Source organism: Mobula hypostoma, chromosome X1 (genome assembly GCF_963921235.1).
Source record: "Mobula hypostoma chromosome X1, sMobHyp1.1, whole genome shotgun sequence".
NCBI lineage: Eukaryota > Metazoa > Chordata > Chondrichthyes > Myliobatiformes > Myliobatidae > Mobula > Mobula hypostoma.
This window is the reverse complement of record NC_086128.1, coordinates 32,026,662-32,042,631: the sequence shown is the minus strand read 5'-3', so window position 1 is coordinate 32,042,631 and position 15,970 is coordinate 32,026,662. Positions and strand designations below refer to the sequence as shown.

The following is a 15,970-nucleotide window of genomic DNA, read 5'->3' as shown; positions in this document are numbered from 1 at the left end:
GTCCAGTTCCATCCCCACAACATCACTGACCTTACGAATGAGTTTGTTGATTCTGTTGGTATCTGCTACACTCAGCCTGCTGCCCCAGCAAACATGATCGCACTGGCCACCACAGACTCGTAGAACATCCTCAGCATCGTCCGGCAGATGTTACTTGTGAACATATCAAGCACAAAGATAGAATTTTCTACAACTGTGTTGTATTTTAGGCTTTAGAGGCAACTGAATGGAGAGGAATGCATGCTCATAATGGAGCCAGCCTAATTTTTTTGTCAAATAAGTACAGTCATCTCCACCTGATTTCCCTCTATGTCCTCAGTCCAGGTGATTCAACCTGTCCGGCCTCATGACTGGTTCCACTGTGTTTAAGGCTAAATGATTATATCAGAGATGCAGTTTAAGAATTATTTTTTACATTGGTGCTGCTTCTCTCAGCAGTGCTGTTTAATATTGAGATAGTATTGAAGTGGAGTGGATATAAGATACAACATTGTTCTATTAACATTAGCAGCCAGCTTAAATAAGCAGCTGATTGGCTGATGTTCAATGGTCCTAAGGCATGTTCCCATCTGCCACCACTTTATTCTACTCTCTGGCCACTTTTTCGGGTACTTCATGGTCTTCTGCTGCTGTAGTCCATCCTCTTCAAGGTTCAATGTGTTGTGTGTTCAGAGATGCTCTTCTGCACACCACTGTTGTAACGTGGTTATATGAGTTACTGTCGCCTTCCAGTTAGCTTGTACCAGCCTGGCCATTCTCCTCTGACCTCTCTCATTAACAAGGCATTTTCACTCACAGAGAACTGCAGCTCACTGGGTGTTTTTTTTTGTTTTATGCACCACTCTCTGTAAACTTTAGAGACTGTTGTGTATGAAAATCCCAGGAAATCACAGTTTCTGAGAGACTCAAACCACCCCATCTGGCACCAACAATCATTCCACAGTTAAAGTCACATATCTTCTCCATTCTGATGTTTGGTCTGAACAACAACTAAACCTCTTGATCATGTCTGCATGCTTTTATGCATTGAGTTGCTGCCACGTGATTGGCTGATTAGGTAATCGCATTAACCAGCAAGTGTACAGGTGTACCTCATAAAGTGGTCACTGAAATGAAACAAAACATGACATCCCAATGCAGGACATTATCAAATTATGCATGCATATCCCTATGATGGAGTCCAATGCAGCCTTCGTCAGCATGAAAGCACTTTAGTATTCTAAACAAATCAACAGCAGTTATAATTGATGATACCAAATGGCCTAATTCTGCTCCTATGTCTTATGGTCCTATATAGCATTGAGGATGATAGAATGGCAAAATAACCCTCAGTGAGAACCACTGCACTACATATTGAAATTGAACACAAGAGAAGCTTATATTCATATTTTTTTTAAATCTTTAAAAGTAGCTAAATGTGTTCCATGATTTGTCAAAACTCAAGAAAAAAATACAGTGGATTATGGTTAATTTGGCCATCAGTTAATCAGGGCAGCTGTTTATTTGGGACACTATGCCACTTAAATAGGGCAGCAAACTGTTGCCAAACAGTTTCTAATAGGTGTCAGTCGTGTGCACTTGCGTGGCCGTTAGACTGTGCTTAGAGATATTAGCTTTTAAATAGCGTCAGTTGCATGTGTTTGTGTTCAAAAAGCAGTGATTTTTGTCACTAAGAGTTGGTGAGAAGTAAGAAGTAAGACAATTCAGAATTGTTTTGCTCACTGTGGTTTCAAGCATTCAGGCTTGGAGTTGCGAGGAACGGCTGGGACTGAAAATGAAATGATTTCATTACTTAAGCAAATTCAGAACTACAAAGAATTTTAAGGTATCAACAATCATCGAGAATGTTACAATGGAAATGAAGATTTGAAGGATGCAGTCATCTAAAGCATTGTATGAAGGCAGTCCACTATCTGCAATAAGTGTCTTTGCTAATTTTGTTCATTTAAAATCAATCAAAAGACCACAGCAGTGTACACTGGTTGAATTCCTCCGCTGATAACCATTTGGAACTAATACGCAGTTTTGTAGTACTGTCATTGTATTGGTAGTGTTCTAATTTGTTCTGTATTTCATTTAAATACATAAATTGTTACTCAGTTAAACCATAGTTTGTCTTTTTTATACCCTTTAACTATTTCCATGAAACTTCAGCTTATTGAGCCAAAATGTACTGGTCCTGATATGTCCCAATTAACCAGAATCCACTGTATTTCAAGTGGAAAAATAAAGAGTTTAGGTTAAGTGAATATAGTAAAATGTTTTGAAAGTGAGCCATTGACAAGTTTTATACCCTCAATTTGAAAATTACAAATCTGCCATTTTTAGAGTACAGGATAACTATGTTGAAAATGGGAACAGGTCATTCAACAACTTGGTTATTATTTTGTGTGGCATTTGAGAGAATCAAACACACTTATGCCTGAAAGGTTTGCATAGAACTACACATGGCGTTATAAAAATAAAAAAGAAAGAAATTACCTATATCATTGCTGGTACAACACACCCTGCAATAAAAAAGTATGCCTGGCTCTTTGTGGCTACCTGGAATATATGACGTATCCGTGGGGCAAGAACAATGACAGAGTATTACAATTAAACACTTTTACTGAGTCATGTTAGTAACAGACCCGCAGGGCAATTTACAGTGTGGGAGCTACAAACCAGGCCTGCTGAGATGAAAGGCGTACGCGCTCGAAACCTGGCACCCAAAGTAGAGTCCTCTGCAAGTAGGAGGCCCAATCAATTTACCATGTGCTCAATTGGCCGCATGCGCACTCACCACATTTTTGCAATTGATTTGATAGGGTATAGAATAGTTCTTGTTTCAATTGCCCTCTGGCTCTCTCCATCACTTCTTTTTCCAATACACTGATGATTGCTTTCTAGCTTCACACAAACTTGAGCATTTCACCACCTTTGCTGCCAATTTACCCTCTCCTTTCTTTTTCACATGGTCCTCCTTCATTTTTTCCCTTTGACTGCTGTTTCTCCTCAGGGCATAGGTTTTAAGTACAAATATTCATTTTGTGCAATTGTGACCACACCACTTCCCATCCTTCTTCTGAAATGAACTGCATGCCTTTATCCCAGTTTCTGTGGGTCTCTCGAATCCATTCTGATGAAGATGCTTCCATACAGTTGTTCTGAGTAGTCATAATTCTTCCTTAACTGTCTTTTCTGGTCCACCATAGTTGTCAGGACTCTCACAAAACATTTCCTGCACGTTGACTCTCACCACCTCTCCTCCCACCCAAAGCAAAGTTAGAGTTCCCCTTGCCTTTATTTTCCATAGCACCACACCACCCCCATACCTCTGCCTCCACATTCAGGAGGTTATCCTCTGCAACATATCCTATCACCAGACATATTTTCAACTCCCTTTCCCTTTCTGCATTCCAAGTGGACTGCTCGCCCCTTAACACCCTGGATCATTCATCACCACTATCGCCCACTCCTCTTCTCACAAAACTTTCCCATGCAACCACAGGAGATGCTTCACCTGTTCTTTGGCCTCTTCCTTTTTCACTATCCAAGCACCCAGTCACTCCTCCTGGGTGAAGCAGCAATTCACTTGTTTCCCTTCTCGTTTAGTGTACTCCTGTCAGTATGCATGATGTGGCCTTCTCTCCAATGGAAACATCAAATTGGCTGACTGTTTTTCAGAATTCTGCAGTAGCGACCCTGCATTTACAGTTGTTGTCACTAATTCTTCTTCCCACTTACTCCCTTAGCTCTTTGTTTTTGGCCTCTTTCACAGCTCTGCCAAAGTTATACTGAAAACCTGCCTCTGGCATCCCCCCTATATTTTCCTCCGGTCAGCTTAAAATTATGCCTTCTCATATCAGCCAGTGCCACCCTGGGAAAAAGGCACTGGGTCTCCACTCTATACCTCTTATCATCTTGTACATCTCTGTCAAATCACCTCTCATCTTCCGATGCTCCAGAGAGAAAAGCCTTAGCTCACACAACCTATCCTCATGAGACATGTTCTCAATCCAGGAAGCATCCTGGTGAATCTCCTTTGCATCCTCTCTAAAGCTTCCACATCCTTTCTATAACGAGGTGATCAAAGCTAAACCCAATACACTGAAAACTATTTCAGATACTCAGCCTTTCCAGTTCATATCAGAAGTGCCCTGTGTTCTCTGATCTGCTGAATATTTACAACATTCTCTTTTATGCTAAATTTCCAGCAACTCTTCATGCATGCCTTTGATCTCCTATGGGTTACATTTGTAAATCAATTTGCTTTATAAACTTTCGATGAAAATGGGCATTCAGTATAGTGCAGAATATAAATCAAAACACACAAAATGCTGGAGGAACTCAGCAGGCCAGGCACCATCTATGGAGGGGAATAAACATTAAATGTTTCAGGTTGAGACCCTTTATCAGGACTGGCCCAAAACATCGACTGTTTATTCCTCTCCATAGATGCTGTCTGACTTGCTGAGTTCCTCCAGCATTTTCTGTGTGTTGCTCAAGACTTCCAGCATCTGCAGAATCTCTTGTGTTCATGAGTGTTTATGTGTCACAGTTTTCAAGCATGGGAGTCACCTCGCATTGGTTCTGAATTTAGTGGTCGGGAATTAATTGGAATGGAAATTTTATAGCCATATTTGCAAATGTGACCTACTTCAACGGAGAATAGAGTGTTCGAATGATATGGAGGCACCCTATGTTGGTTACTGGTCAAATTCTTCTTTTGTTCTTATGTGATTTTAAGCTGATATTCCATGTAATTCATCTTTTAAAACCATGACTCACTCCATTATTAATTAGAAAAATCATTAAAATCTTGTGTGAAATGAACTGTTTTATGCCATATATGTGTTCTCATGATTAACTTAAAGAGAAAATGGCTAGCCTGTAGAGCAAAAAAAAAACAAACAGCAGGCCAAGCAGTACCCATAGAGGAAAATGGACAGGTGATGTTTTGGGTAGAGACACTTTGCCAGTCCAGATGAAGATTAAGATTTTAAAAAGATTACCTTCATTTGTCACATGTACATCGAAACATACAGAGAACTGCATTGGTTGCGTCAAGGACCAACACACTGTTGGGGGTAGCCCACAAGTGTTGCCATGCTTCAGGTGCCAACACAGCATGCCTACAACTAACTAACCCTAACTCATGTGGGAGGAGACTGGAGCACTCGGAGGAAACCAACACCGCCACAGGGAGAAGTTACAAACTCCTTACAGACAGCAGTGGGAATTGAACCCCGATTGTACAGTTGGCACTGTAATAATGTTACACTAACCGCTATGCTACCATGTTGCACTCTAACCTCAAACATTTCCCTCCATAGATGCTGAGTTCCCCAAGAATTTCATTGTTTTCCATTCTGTATTCCAGTATCTTCAGCCTCTTGTGTCTCCCGGCTGTGGAACAAGGCAGTCAATTAATTCTACTCTGAAACAGGAATGGGTAAATCAAGATTTAAGATAAGTGTTTCCACCTGTTGGAGGATCAGTAATCAAAAGTGTAGGGCTTAAGATAATTACCAAAAGAGCAATTGATTTTGAAGTCTTCTCATACAGCAAGTTCTGATCTGACATGTACTAACTAAAGGATGGTGGATGCAAATCCATTAGTAAATTTGAGAAGCGTGTAGGAGAATACTCAAAGAATATTGTAGGGTTACAGAGAAGAACTTGATTGCACTTTTAAAGAGTCAATGTAAGCTCAACAGGTCAAGTGGTAGCATTCTCTGCCTTTGTCATTCTATTTGACTGCTTGACAAGGATAGGTTACCTTGGTCTGGCCACTTCAGATCCTGTCAACCCTGCCGTTGAACAGCCTTTGTTGCACTTCCCCTCAATTACGAGCAATACTGGTCATTGTGAACTGTGAGAGAGCTTCATATTTCAGTTACAAACACCTTTGATCTGTGTGTGAGCAGCAAGTGGAAAAGGGACTCTGGCATGGAAATGCTGGTTTTCTCTTATGTGAGAAATTGATCAATGATCACAAGTAAGTTTATGTAGTTAATAGCTCGGGTAGAAGCTCCTATATTCATTACTAGAATTTAAGTTGTTACACAAATTGGGTATTCCTGTAATCTATTCTTTTTTAAAAGAGAAGTTACTTTAAACAGGGGAAAATATAGCATATATTGAATCAGTTTAGTAAGATTTAAAAATGTCCCACAATTTAATGCCACTGGACATTAAATTGCTTTAGAAAACAATTATGCATTCTGCATGCCGCAAGAAAAATATTGCTGCTTGTATATCATACCAACAATAAGTTCATGGAGGGGAGTGGTTAATATGAATTTCTACTATTTCAAGCATCCCCATTCAACTTGTGCACACTTTTAATTTGCATGCGGTAGGTCTGGAACTCAAATGTTTCAGAACAAAAGGCGCAATTATTCTAAATGCTGTAACGCAACTTCACAAGGCCCACACATTTATGCACATACAAGAGCTGCTCTCCTCCCTAGCTATCGATGTTTTCTGGGGTGGGCCCCAGATGATTCTGCCTGCCTTTTCTACCATTTGATTTAACTTTAAGCTGTGGCTATTTCCTGTTTTCCTCTGGACTTACAGTTGTGCTCTTTTCCAGTGCCAGCACACTCGATCTGGCCCAGATTTAGTGAAGAAGGCGGCCTGCTCAAGAAATCTCCGAAATCTTGAAGAGCGGTTTCCTACAGAGTTCAGCTGCAATGCGCGCTAAGACAGCACTTGGATAGATTTTACGGACTATCAAGCTTGCTATCCATAAGGATTACAGACTGCCTTTTTAAAGTTTTTTATATTTGAATTGCTGGTTTATATAACTTCTTGATGTGAACACTGTGTTTCTGAGAACAATTTTGCAAGAAAGGCTAGCTTTGCCTTGAGTTTCTCTGGGCGTTTCTCCTGTTTGATGCGCTGATTGTTCATTGTGCACTTGTAAAGAACGACCTCACGCGCCTTGTGTCATCATGTCAACCAACAGCAGTTCGTGCACACCACCTGGTAATGGACATGTAAATGGCTATCCAGTGCCCCATTATCCATTCTTCTTCCCACCGGTCCTCGGGGGCCTTTCACCACCATCTATAAATGGATTGCAGCACCAGCTTCCAGTCAGTGGCTACAGTACTCCTTCACCTGCAAGTAAGTAACATAACATCATACGTTTTTCCTCTCTGTGTTTGGGGGTGGGGGTAAATAGTTTGAACCTGTTAATACGTACACAGGGATTGTAATGTTTGGATTATAACTGCAGAGTATTTGACCTGATAAATCACCTCTGTAATAATGTACAAGGTTATTTTTCCCATTCTTAGTGAATTACCTGTGCATTAGTTTTCATTTTATTTTAATTTGAAACACTTTACCATGTATTAATTTGCAGATAGAAAATTGGAGGCTCGATGAAACTATGCTTCTGAAATTCGTGAGAAAGTTGACCATCTAATCCCAAATGAAAAAAAAGATACTTGTTATGTTGCTCTTGTGTTGTTCTTTTACTAGCATTCGGATTTTGTGCAGCTAATTGTAACTAAAGTTGATTGACAAAATCGCCCAGCATTCATTCACTCATTCATTCATTTATTTATTTATTGGGATGCGGCATGGAATAGGCTCTTCGAGCCATGCCGCCCAGCAGTTTCCTCGATTCATCCTAGCCTAATCATGGGACAATGACCAACTAACCTACCAAATGTCGGACTGTGGGAGGAAACCGGAGCACCCGGAGAAAACCCACACAGTCGTGGAGAGAACGTACAAACTCCTTACAGGCACTGGCATGAATTGAACCCTGGTCACTGGTACTGTAAAGCGTTGTGCTAACCACTGCACTTCCTTACTACCCAACATCTCTGGGATTCTGCTGGTTTTGAAGATGACACATTGGCAATTGTTCATATTAACATGGCGCAAACTCAAGGTGAAATCAATTCCATTATGTTGATTAGTGCATTAATCTCTCAGAAATTAGGGCCATAAACTAATTACTGTTGTTCCTTAACAATGTTAATATTTTAACCAATATTTAGCATGATTACAACTCATTTGTTGGTGAATCCCTCAAGGATGGTGAATTTCTTTGGAGGTGGGTGAGATTTCTAAATAATAATGTTAATGCTATAGTTGTTTGATCTGAGTAGTTTCAGAGTTAAATCTGTAGCCTGGATCACAAGCAGCCATGAATAGTTTGAAATCAGACCTATTTCATGCCCATTTCAACAGGAAATGGAGTGTGCACTTTGTTTGTTTGTTTATCTTTCAAGGTATTTCATCAGTCCTGTTGTTAGCACAGTGCAACTGCACCTCTGTTTGCCCTGGGGACCTAGAGGAGGCAGAGAAACTGGAGGACTGCTTTGAGCTGAATTTACACAGCAGAACCTTGTTATGAAAGAAGAAGTTTATGTAATGACCCAGTCTCGCTGAATTGCTGATTAATGTTTTCCTGATTCCCGAAGACAGTCTGTGCATAATAGATAAGAGAAAGCACCACCGGTAACTGTAGGATGGCTCCTCCATGAAGAAAGAAAGACGAGCATTTATTTAGCACTGTTCAGGATATCCCAAAGTCCTTTACAGTAATTGAAAGATCTTTTGAAATGTGGCCAGTATAGTAATGTAGGAACTGAGCATTTACGTGCTTGGAAAGCTCAAAGGTAGTGTTTACATTGCTGCCACCTGAGTCATGGAGAAAATCATCTTGTCTGTGAGGTTCTTTGCATTTCTGGAATCAGTAATACTGTCATATTTACTTTGCCTGCTGCCATCAAATCAAGACAGCTAACATGGATGGCATTGTGTAATAAATGGAAGGCTATTGGATAAGAAAGATATCCCTGACTGTTTGATATTTTTGGTGTGAGATTTCTTTTGGCAGCTAACAGTGCTATTTAATCTTTATTATGCAGATCCTGCCCAATTAATGCTACGTTTGAATTTTGTGTAGCATGTTTTGAATGCTGTGTTTGTCAATTGCCATTAAACTGCAGCCATTTTACTTGCTAAAGCTAGCATTGCTCCAACTAAAAGAGCATGCAAATATAAACATAAGCTTTATCACCTGTACTGTGGCCTCAAGCTCTATTCTGACAACAATAGTGAGGGAAATTCTGAAACGAGTGCATGTGTTTAACATGTAAGTTTATGAGTGCAAGCAACTTTACAGTAAAAGTCTGCCAAGTGGTAGTGGTCACTGTCCTCCTACGTGCCTCTGAGAATGTGACCATCTACACCAGGCATATCAAGACATTGGAGAAATATCAGCAGTGTTGTCATCACAAATTCACTGCCAACATCCATCCCCTTCCCAGCTTTAAGACATCAGCAACCCTGGGCTGGCCTCGTCATTTGAATGCTCAACACCAGTCTCCCAAAGCACACGCTTCATTGCAATTTCTCCCATGTGAGAGAATTAACAGACAAATAGAGAAAATGATTCAAAATAAAGCTTCCTTAAAAAAATTATTGACACCTATGACTTTCTGGCCCTAGACTGCTCCATGGCAAAGAAGCATTTGAATGGTATTAAGGATCTCAAGGACATGCATCAGGAACACACTGAAGCCCTACCTAAGCAACAGAAGAGTGCACCACCTCAAAAATTAGCTACCTTATCAGTCATCTCTTGCCCCGTCTGTGGAAGAATCCATGGTTTCCACGTTGACCTCATCGGCCACCCCAGAATCCACAAATCCCAGGCGGAAGCAAGGCATTCTGGATCTGAGGGACAGTGGCCTATTTCAAACTGCGTGATTTCTGTTGAAAAGGTTAACAGTATATTGAAACATTTTGCTGCTTTTATGAATTGTGGCAATGTGACACGTTCTCCTGGAGTAGCTGTTTCAATATAAAATTTAGATTGTTTTAAAAAAAGTTATTTTAAGGTATATGATTAGGTGGTGTTTGGAGGGATATAGTCTGGTGCAGGTATTTAGGACAAGGTAGAAAATCAGGTTGGCATGGACTAGATGAGATGAAGAGCCTGTTTCTGTACTCTTGTACTCTATGACACCAAACTAGCTCAGGTAAATAAAGTTAATTGAATGATGGAACAGGCTCAAAGGTTGTAAAAGTTATTCTTGTTTCTGTGTAGTAAACGTTTTGAAGCTCCTGTTATTAGTGAGGGCATAGCTGCAATCAAAGGAAGAACAAGCTCTCACAAACAGTAATGTGATACAGATCAGATGGCCTGTTCTTCAGTGCCACAGGCTGTAGGATGAATATTGCCCAGAACCCTGGGACTATTCCCAAATTATGATCTTTCATACCTACCTGAGAAGCTGGACAGACCTCCATTTAATGTCTTGTTCAAAAGACACAACCTTCAGCAGAGCAGCACTCTCTCAGTAATGGATTGGAATGTCAACTAGGTTTATAGGGTACAATATGAGCTTACAATAACTGCATTGGTGAGAGTGTTGCCAACTGAAGTATAGTTATGCTGCCTGTGCTATGCATGTGGTAAACCTATTGGGAAGAGGGACCACATTGCTTCCAATTTTCTCCTTTGCATAAATCTATTCATCAGTAAGCATTTCAGCTTTATAGTTAACTCAGCATGGTTCAAAGTCCAAGGAAACAGAAAAATGTTCTTTTTCTGTCAGTATGTCAGCTATGCTCCTTCACTTCTCCCTGGCTGTCTCCAAGGAGAAAACAATTTTCCTCCTTTAAATTTCATTTTGGAATAATTTAAAAGCTTTTCCAGTGCCTCCTTAATTTTACATTCTCACAGGGAGATATGATATTGTATCAACGTTCTCTTGCAAAAACCCTGTAACACTGCTGTCTTTACATATCTTCTCCTAAAGTCAGAATGAATTCTAGTGGTCAACAAAATACATTCTCTCTGACACCAGTAATGGACTGTAAATACACCTGTTGGTTAAAGTTGGTGGAGTGGCACACACCATTGAAATGGATGAAAACTGTACTTCATGGAAAATCCCAGTGAGTGTCATTACCAACCAAATGATTAACAAAGGACAAAGCCATATGGGGCATATCCCCAAATAATGTGACTCCACAGAAATATTCAGATTTTATCACTTTTTGCTCTTTATTTTCCTGAGTTTAGAAACTGTATTTAGTTATAGTGTGTTTAATACTTATAGCTGTTTCCACAAAATGCATATTAGTATAGTAGTCTTCATAACCCTTAAAACAAACATATGGACATATAGCTATGGGGTGAATTATAGCTAAATTAGATTCTGTTGCTTTAGCTGATATTGATCTAGACCAGGGGTTCCGAACCTTTTTTATGCCATGGACCAGTGCCATCAAGCAAGGGGTCTGTGGACCCCAGGTTGGGAACCCCTAATAGAGATAAAAGTAGGCTTCTGCTGTCCAGGATGTCATACTGGTAAGAAAGTGGCTGATGCAATCAGTACAAATAGGTTAAAACAGCGATATTAGTGATTTCATCGTATTAGTGAGATAATCAGTTACTTCACCCTTGAGTCTACAGTTACTTTTGATCATTTTCAGTTAATTTTTGCTCACTTCAGAGGTCCAGAGGAACTCAACCCAATCACATTGTTTCTGCTTTCATATGTTAATTGAACCCCTGTCAGAGATTGTCCAATCTGCATTTCTACAAAGCCTGAATAGATTTTAACCTCCTTGGAAGTTGAAACTTCCATTTATTTGCTAAAATGATATAGCCACCTCTTGGTGCTGAATATTTGCCCTCACATTCAATGACTGAAGAAAATGTGTATAGACACAGTTCATTAAAACTGAAGCATTATGTATGGTGAAAGCTGAGCTTTGTATTAGGTTGAGGAAGGGGAAGCATACTATATAACAATATAAAAATCTAGACTCAGCAGGTCAGGCAGCATCTATGGAGAGGAATAAAGAACCCTGGTCATGATGAAGGGTCTCGGCCTGAAACGTCGGCTCTTTATTCCTCTCCATAAGTGCTGCCTGACATGCTGAATTCCTCCAGCATTTTGTTGTGTGTAATTCAGGATTTCTAGCATTTGCAGAATCCCTTGTGTTTACAAAAGTCTACAACAAAGGCCTAATTTAATCTGATGTAAAAACAAGTTGTTAGTCTTGCTTTGAAGGATTTCTATCTGAATCTTACTTAATACTTGGGTATATCTTTTAAATGTATAATATTATGTCTTCAAGAGACCACATTGCATGTCAAAAATTCAATGTTCAGTTTGGTGTTATGCCGCATTGTAATATGACAAGCAGCTCATTATAAAATGAGACATCTCCAGGGTCCCACTTGTCCTCTTCAGTCTGATGAAAATTAAAGGTACCATTAAGAGCTACAGAATGCCTGTCGGCTCAGGTTGCAGTGCTAACACAATTACATTAATGTCTCTCAGTGCAGCAGTGATTTCTTAAAGGTCAAGGGACAAGGCATCCCCTTTTCCTGGTGACATGTACTTTACAGTTCCCTGCAGACAGAGTTTGAGAGCCTTATTATTTTGGCATTTTGGAATAGCACCAATGATTTTTTTTTAGTACTGTTAATTTTAGATTTCTGTCAAATATTTAGAGATTTTATTTAATAATGTGGGCAGTTTAATAATAGTAATCTTTGTGATCTCATAGCTTACACTTACACAGAAGTACCATCCAGTTAATGGGCAGCAAGCCTATGTAATGGCTGCCCTCTATATAAGTAGGCAGTATCCCAAAGCTTACTGCCTTGACCACTTAAGGAGTTAGATTGTTGCTAATGCTGTACCTCATTTTCTTTACTCACCGCCCACATATATTTCCAATTTCTGATCTCTTCAGTAGGGAGTGAGATGACAGTTTTCCAATTAAGATTTCTGAAATAGATTGCATGTGAAATTCATGTTATTTAAATAAATCTTAGTTTTTCTGAATTTGGGTTTCATCTGGACACAGTGATTTGGAATGAAGTACCAATTGACTCTTTTGGTTCCAGGTAAACTATTGCCATTTAACCTTTATAGTTAGGTGCTGGATTGGGAATGGAACTAACGAGGAGATGGCGAAAGGTAAGAGCAAATAGATAGACTGTCACCAGGTTAAGTATGCCTGACTCCTGGACACCTCCTACATTTGAACCAACTCCTATGATATTATTAAATGTAAAAGTTCAACAGGCATACCTTCATTCCTTTGAGCAGCAGAACCAGTTTCTTTTCTCCTTCTCTATTATTAGTAATTTTTCACATTATATGTCAATGATGTGGATGACAAAATTGATTTTCTTTGTGGCCAAGCTTGCAGGCGATACAAAAAGGGAGCAGGTAATGTTGAGGAAGCAGGGAATCTGTAGAAGGACTTGGACAGATTGGGAGAAGTGGCAGATGGAATATAGCGTAGGTCATGCACAAAATTGACTTAGTCAACTGTAAAAATGGAACTCCTTTATTACCTGAGATTGGCCTGTTTGCAGACCACAGGTGTCTGCCTGAGCACCCGATCTTGTGGCATGCCTGTTTAAACATAAAGGCTGGGGTACTGTGGGTTAAAGGTATTAATTGGAGCAACTTGGAAGAAGAGGGTCTACATGTATCTAGAACCCTTTACACCCTCTGAACATCACTGATCACTTTATAGCAGAGGAAGTCGTGGTTGCTAGTATAGTGTAAAATGATTAATTAACTGCATTGGGTGTATTGGTTCAGATGTAAGTTTTCTAAATATTGCCATTTTCTTTGGCTCTCAAAATGACAAATATGACTAATAAGAAGCCAGGGGAATGTGCTGAATAAATTATTATGGGTTTAACTAAAATTGAACTTCTACACAAAAAATAGCTAGTTGGTTGAAAGCTTGATTTCAATTTTGAACACTAATGTCTCCTTATCACAGGTTTGAGTGAGCCCTCTGTTATTTGAAGTGTCTGTTTTCAACCATTATGCAAACTGAGGTGACAGCTGAAAAGCTAAAGCACATTTCGCTCTTTGTCATGTTATCACAGTTCTGTCAGCTGTTTGCAGGAGAATGAGATCTGATGATTAAATCAAAATGTAATCAACACAACTCTGTGCCAATACTTACAAAGGGTTATTTGGACAGTAATTAATTCAGTTTTAAATCCAAGCACAAATTTTGTAAGTAAGTAGATTTCCCTTGATAATGTAACTGTTCACAGAGCATGTTACTGACCCATACAGACTAGGAACCCTCAAGGTGCAAAAATATTGTCAATCTATATTTTGTTGCTGATTAGCTAGAACAATGAATAAGCATTGCAGCCGTGTTTAACATCCTAGCTTACAATGGAGAGAGCTGAGCAGGATTCCTACTCCTGCTTGCTATTCTAGTAATTTCTTGTCAATGTGTTGTGTCTGTGGACATGAAGTGAAGACAGGGTAAACAAGTGAAGTACATTTGAAGTACATAATTTTTGTGTGCGGAAATTCAACAGCTAATATGTGCGCAGCATGGTGTCACAGAAAATAAGAAATGTAACCAAACATGCTTGTTAAGGGATAAATGTTGATAAAGATTTCATTATCTGACCACATTTACAAGGGGCCTGGAGATTTCACAGTGAAGCACTCAATGTTCTTCACAGCTGGCAAATTGTTTTTGAAGTGTAGTCTTTGCTATAATGTAACATGACTAAGGTTTTGAGCCTGTAGATTTTCCTCAATGGCACACTGTCATGTAAAGTCCAGTTAGCAAATGTCAGGAGAGATGCACAAAAGAGAGATCCAGCCCATATCCAACCATGTCATTATTATTGCTTACTTCTTCTTATTAATGCTGTTAACTAGCTTCCCCTTAAATACTGTGACTATTTGCTTCAACTGCAATGTGAAAAATGTTTTGCTGGAGTCGCACACAAATTGCTGGAGGAATTCAGAATTCTGATGAAGGGTCTCGGCACAAAACGCTGACTGTTCATTTCCCTTCATAGATGCCCAACCCGCTGAGTTTCTCCAGCATTTTGTTGTGTGTATTTCTCAAGATTTCCAGCACCTGCAGAATCTCTTCTGTCTTGGTTTTGCCAGCATGGTGTGTTCCCTTTGCAAGTATTTAACAGTTGACAAAATGAGCTGGTGAATCAGGAGATCAAGTCCAGTAATCTATGAACATTCAAACTGACATAGTGATATAGCTTGCACTGATGTCAATCCTGCCATTTCTCCACACTACTCTGCCCTATTCTAATAGCATCATCCCATAGTGCCTTTCCTACGTGGTAATCACTTGAGCCGCCATTCTGTCAACACCCATTTTAACTGGAGGGCGAAGGGAATTGTGGCTGATTTAATCAAAGTTGAGTTTATTGTCATATTCACAAGTATGTGTATGCCCAGGTGTAATGAAAAAACATTTTCAGCGTTAACACAGGCGCACAGTATCATATAAGCAGCATTCATAAAAGCATAAATTAAACATAAATTATACACAATTTTTACAAGAAAGAACACAAAGCGGAAAAAGGTCCATTTTATTGCCAAGTGGTTATGCTGATGCCATACTATAGTGATTAGTGTTGTGCTGTTTGTTTTAAGAACTTAATGGTTGAAGGGAGGTAGCATCCCTGAACCTGGTGGTGTGGGACTTAAGGCTACTGTACCTTCTGCCCAATTGCAGCTGTGAGAAGATAGCATGGCCTGGGTGGTGGGGATCCTTGATGATGGATGTTACCACCTTGAGACTTACTGCCATCTATCCTAATTGTGGATTAGCAAACTCTGGATAAGTTCAAATTTGAATTTGGTGCCTTCCTAGGTAGCATGGTAGAGGAAATAACTTAGGGCGCCCATCAAATTATCGGGCAACTAGCTGTTCCTATTGTACTCTAATCTTCAGTGAAAATAAAATGTGCAGAAACACACATCAAAGTTACTGGTGAACGCAGCAGGCCAGGCAGGATCTCTAGGAAGAGGTACAGTCGATGTTTCAGGCCGAGACCCTTTGTCCTGTCGAAGGGTCTCGGCCTGAAATGTCGACTGTACCTCTTCCTAGAGATCCTGCCTGGCCTGCTGCGTTCACCAGCAACTTTGATGTGTGTTGCTTGAATTTCCAGCATCTGCAGAATTCCTGT

The 15,970-nt window shown here is 39.8% G+C and overlaps 1 protein-coding gene across 16 annotated transcripts in view; it reads left to right on the top strand.

The window, feature by feature from the left end:
- raraa (retinoic acid receptor, alpha a) overlaps window positions 1-15,970 on the top strand; it is a 735,685-nt gene that overhangs the window by 512,332 nt on the left and 207,383 nt on the right. For 10 of the 16 annotated variants that reach the window (XM_063037129.1, XM_063037127.1, XM_063037130.1 and 7 more), the window contains one exon: window positions 6,578-7,113. The exons of 5 other annotated variants lie outside the window; for them this stretch is intronic. In XM_063037129.1, coding sequence (XP_062893199.1) covers window positions 6,939-7,113 — 175 coding nt within the window. In that variant the 5' untranslated portion in view covers window positions 6,578-6,938. Of the gene's footprint in view, window positions 1-5,362; window positions 5,435-6,577; window positions 7,114-15,970 lie in introns of all 16 variants that reach the window. One more of the 16 variants, XM_063037132.1, reaches the window with a different exon arrangement.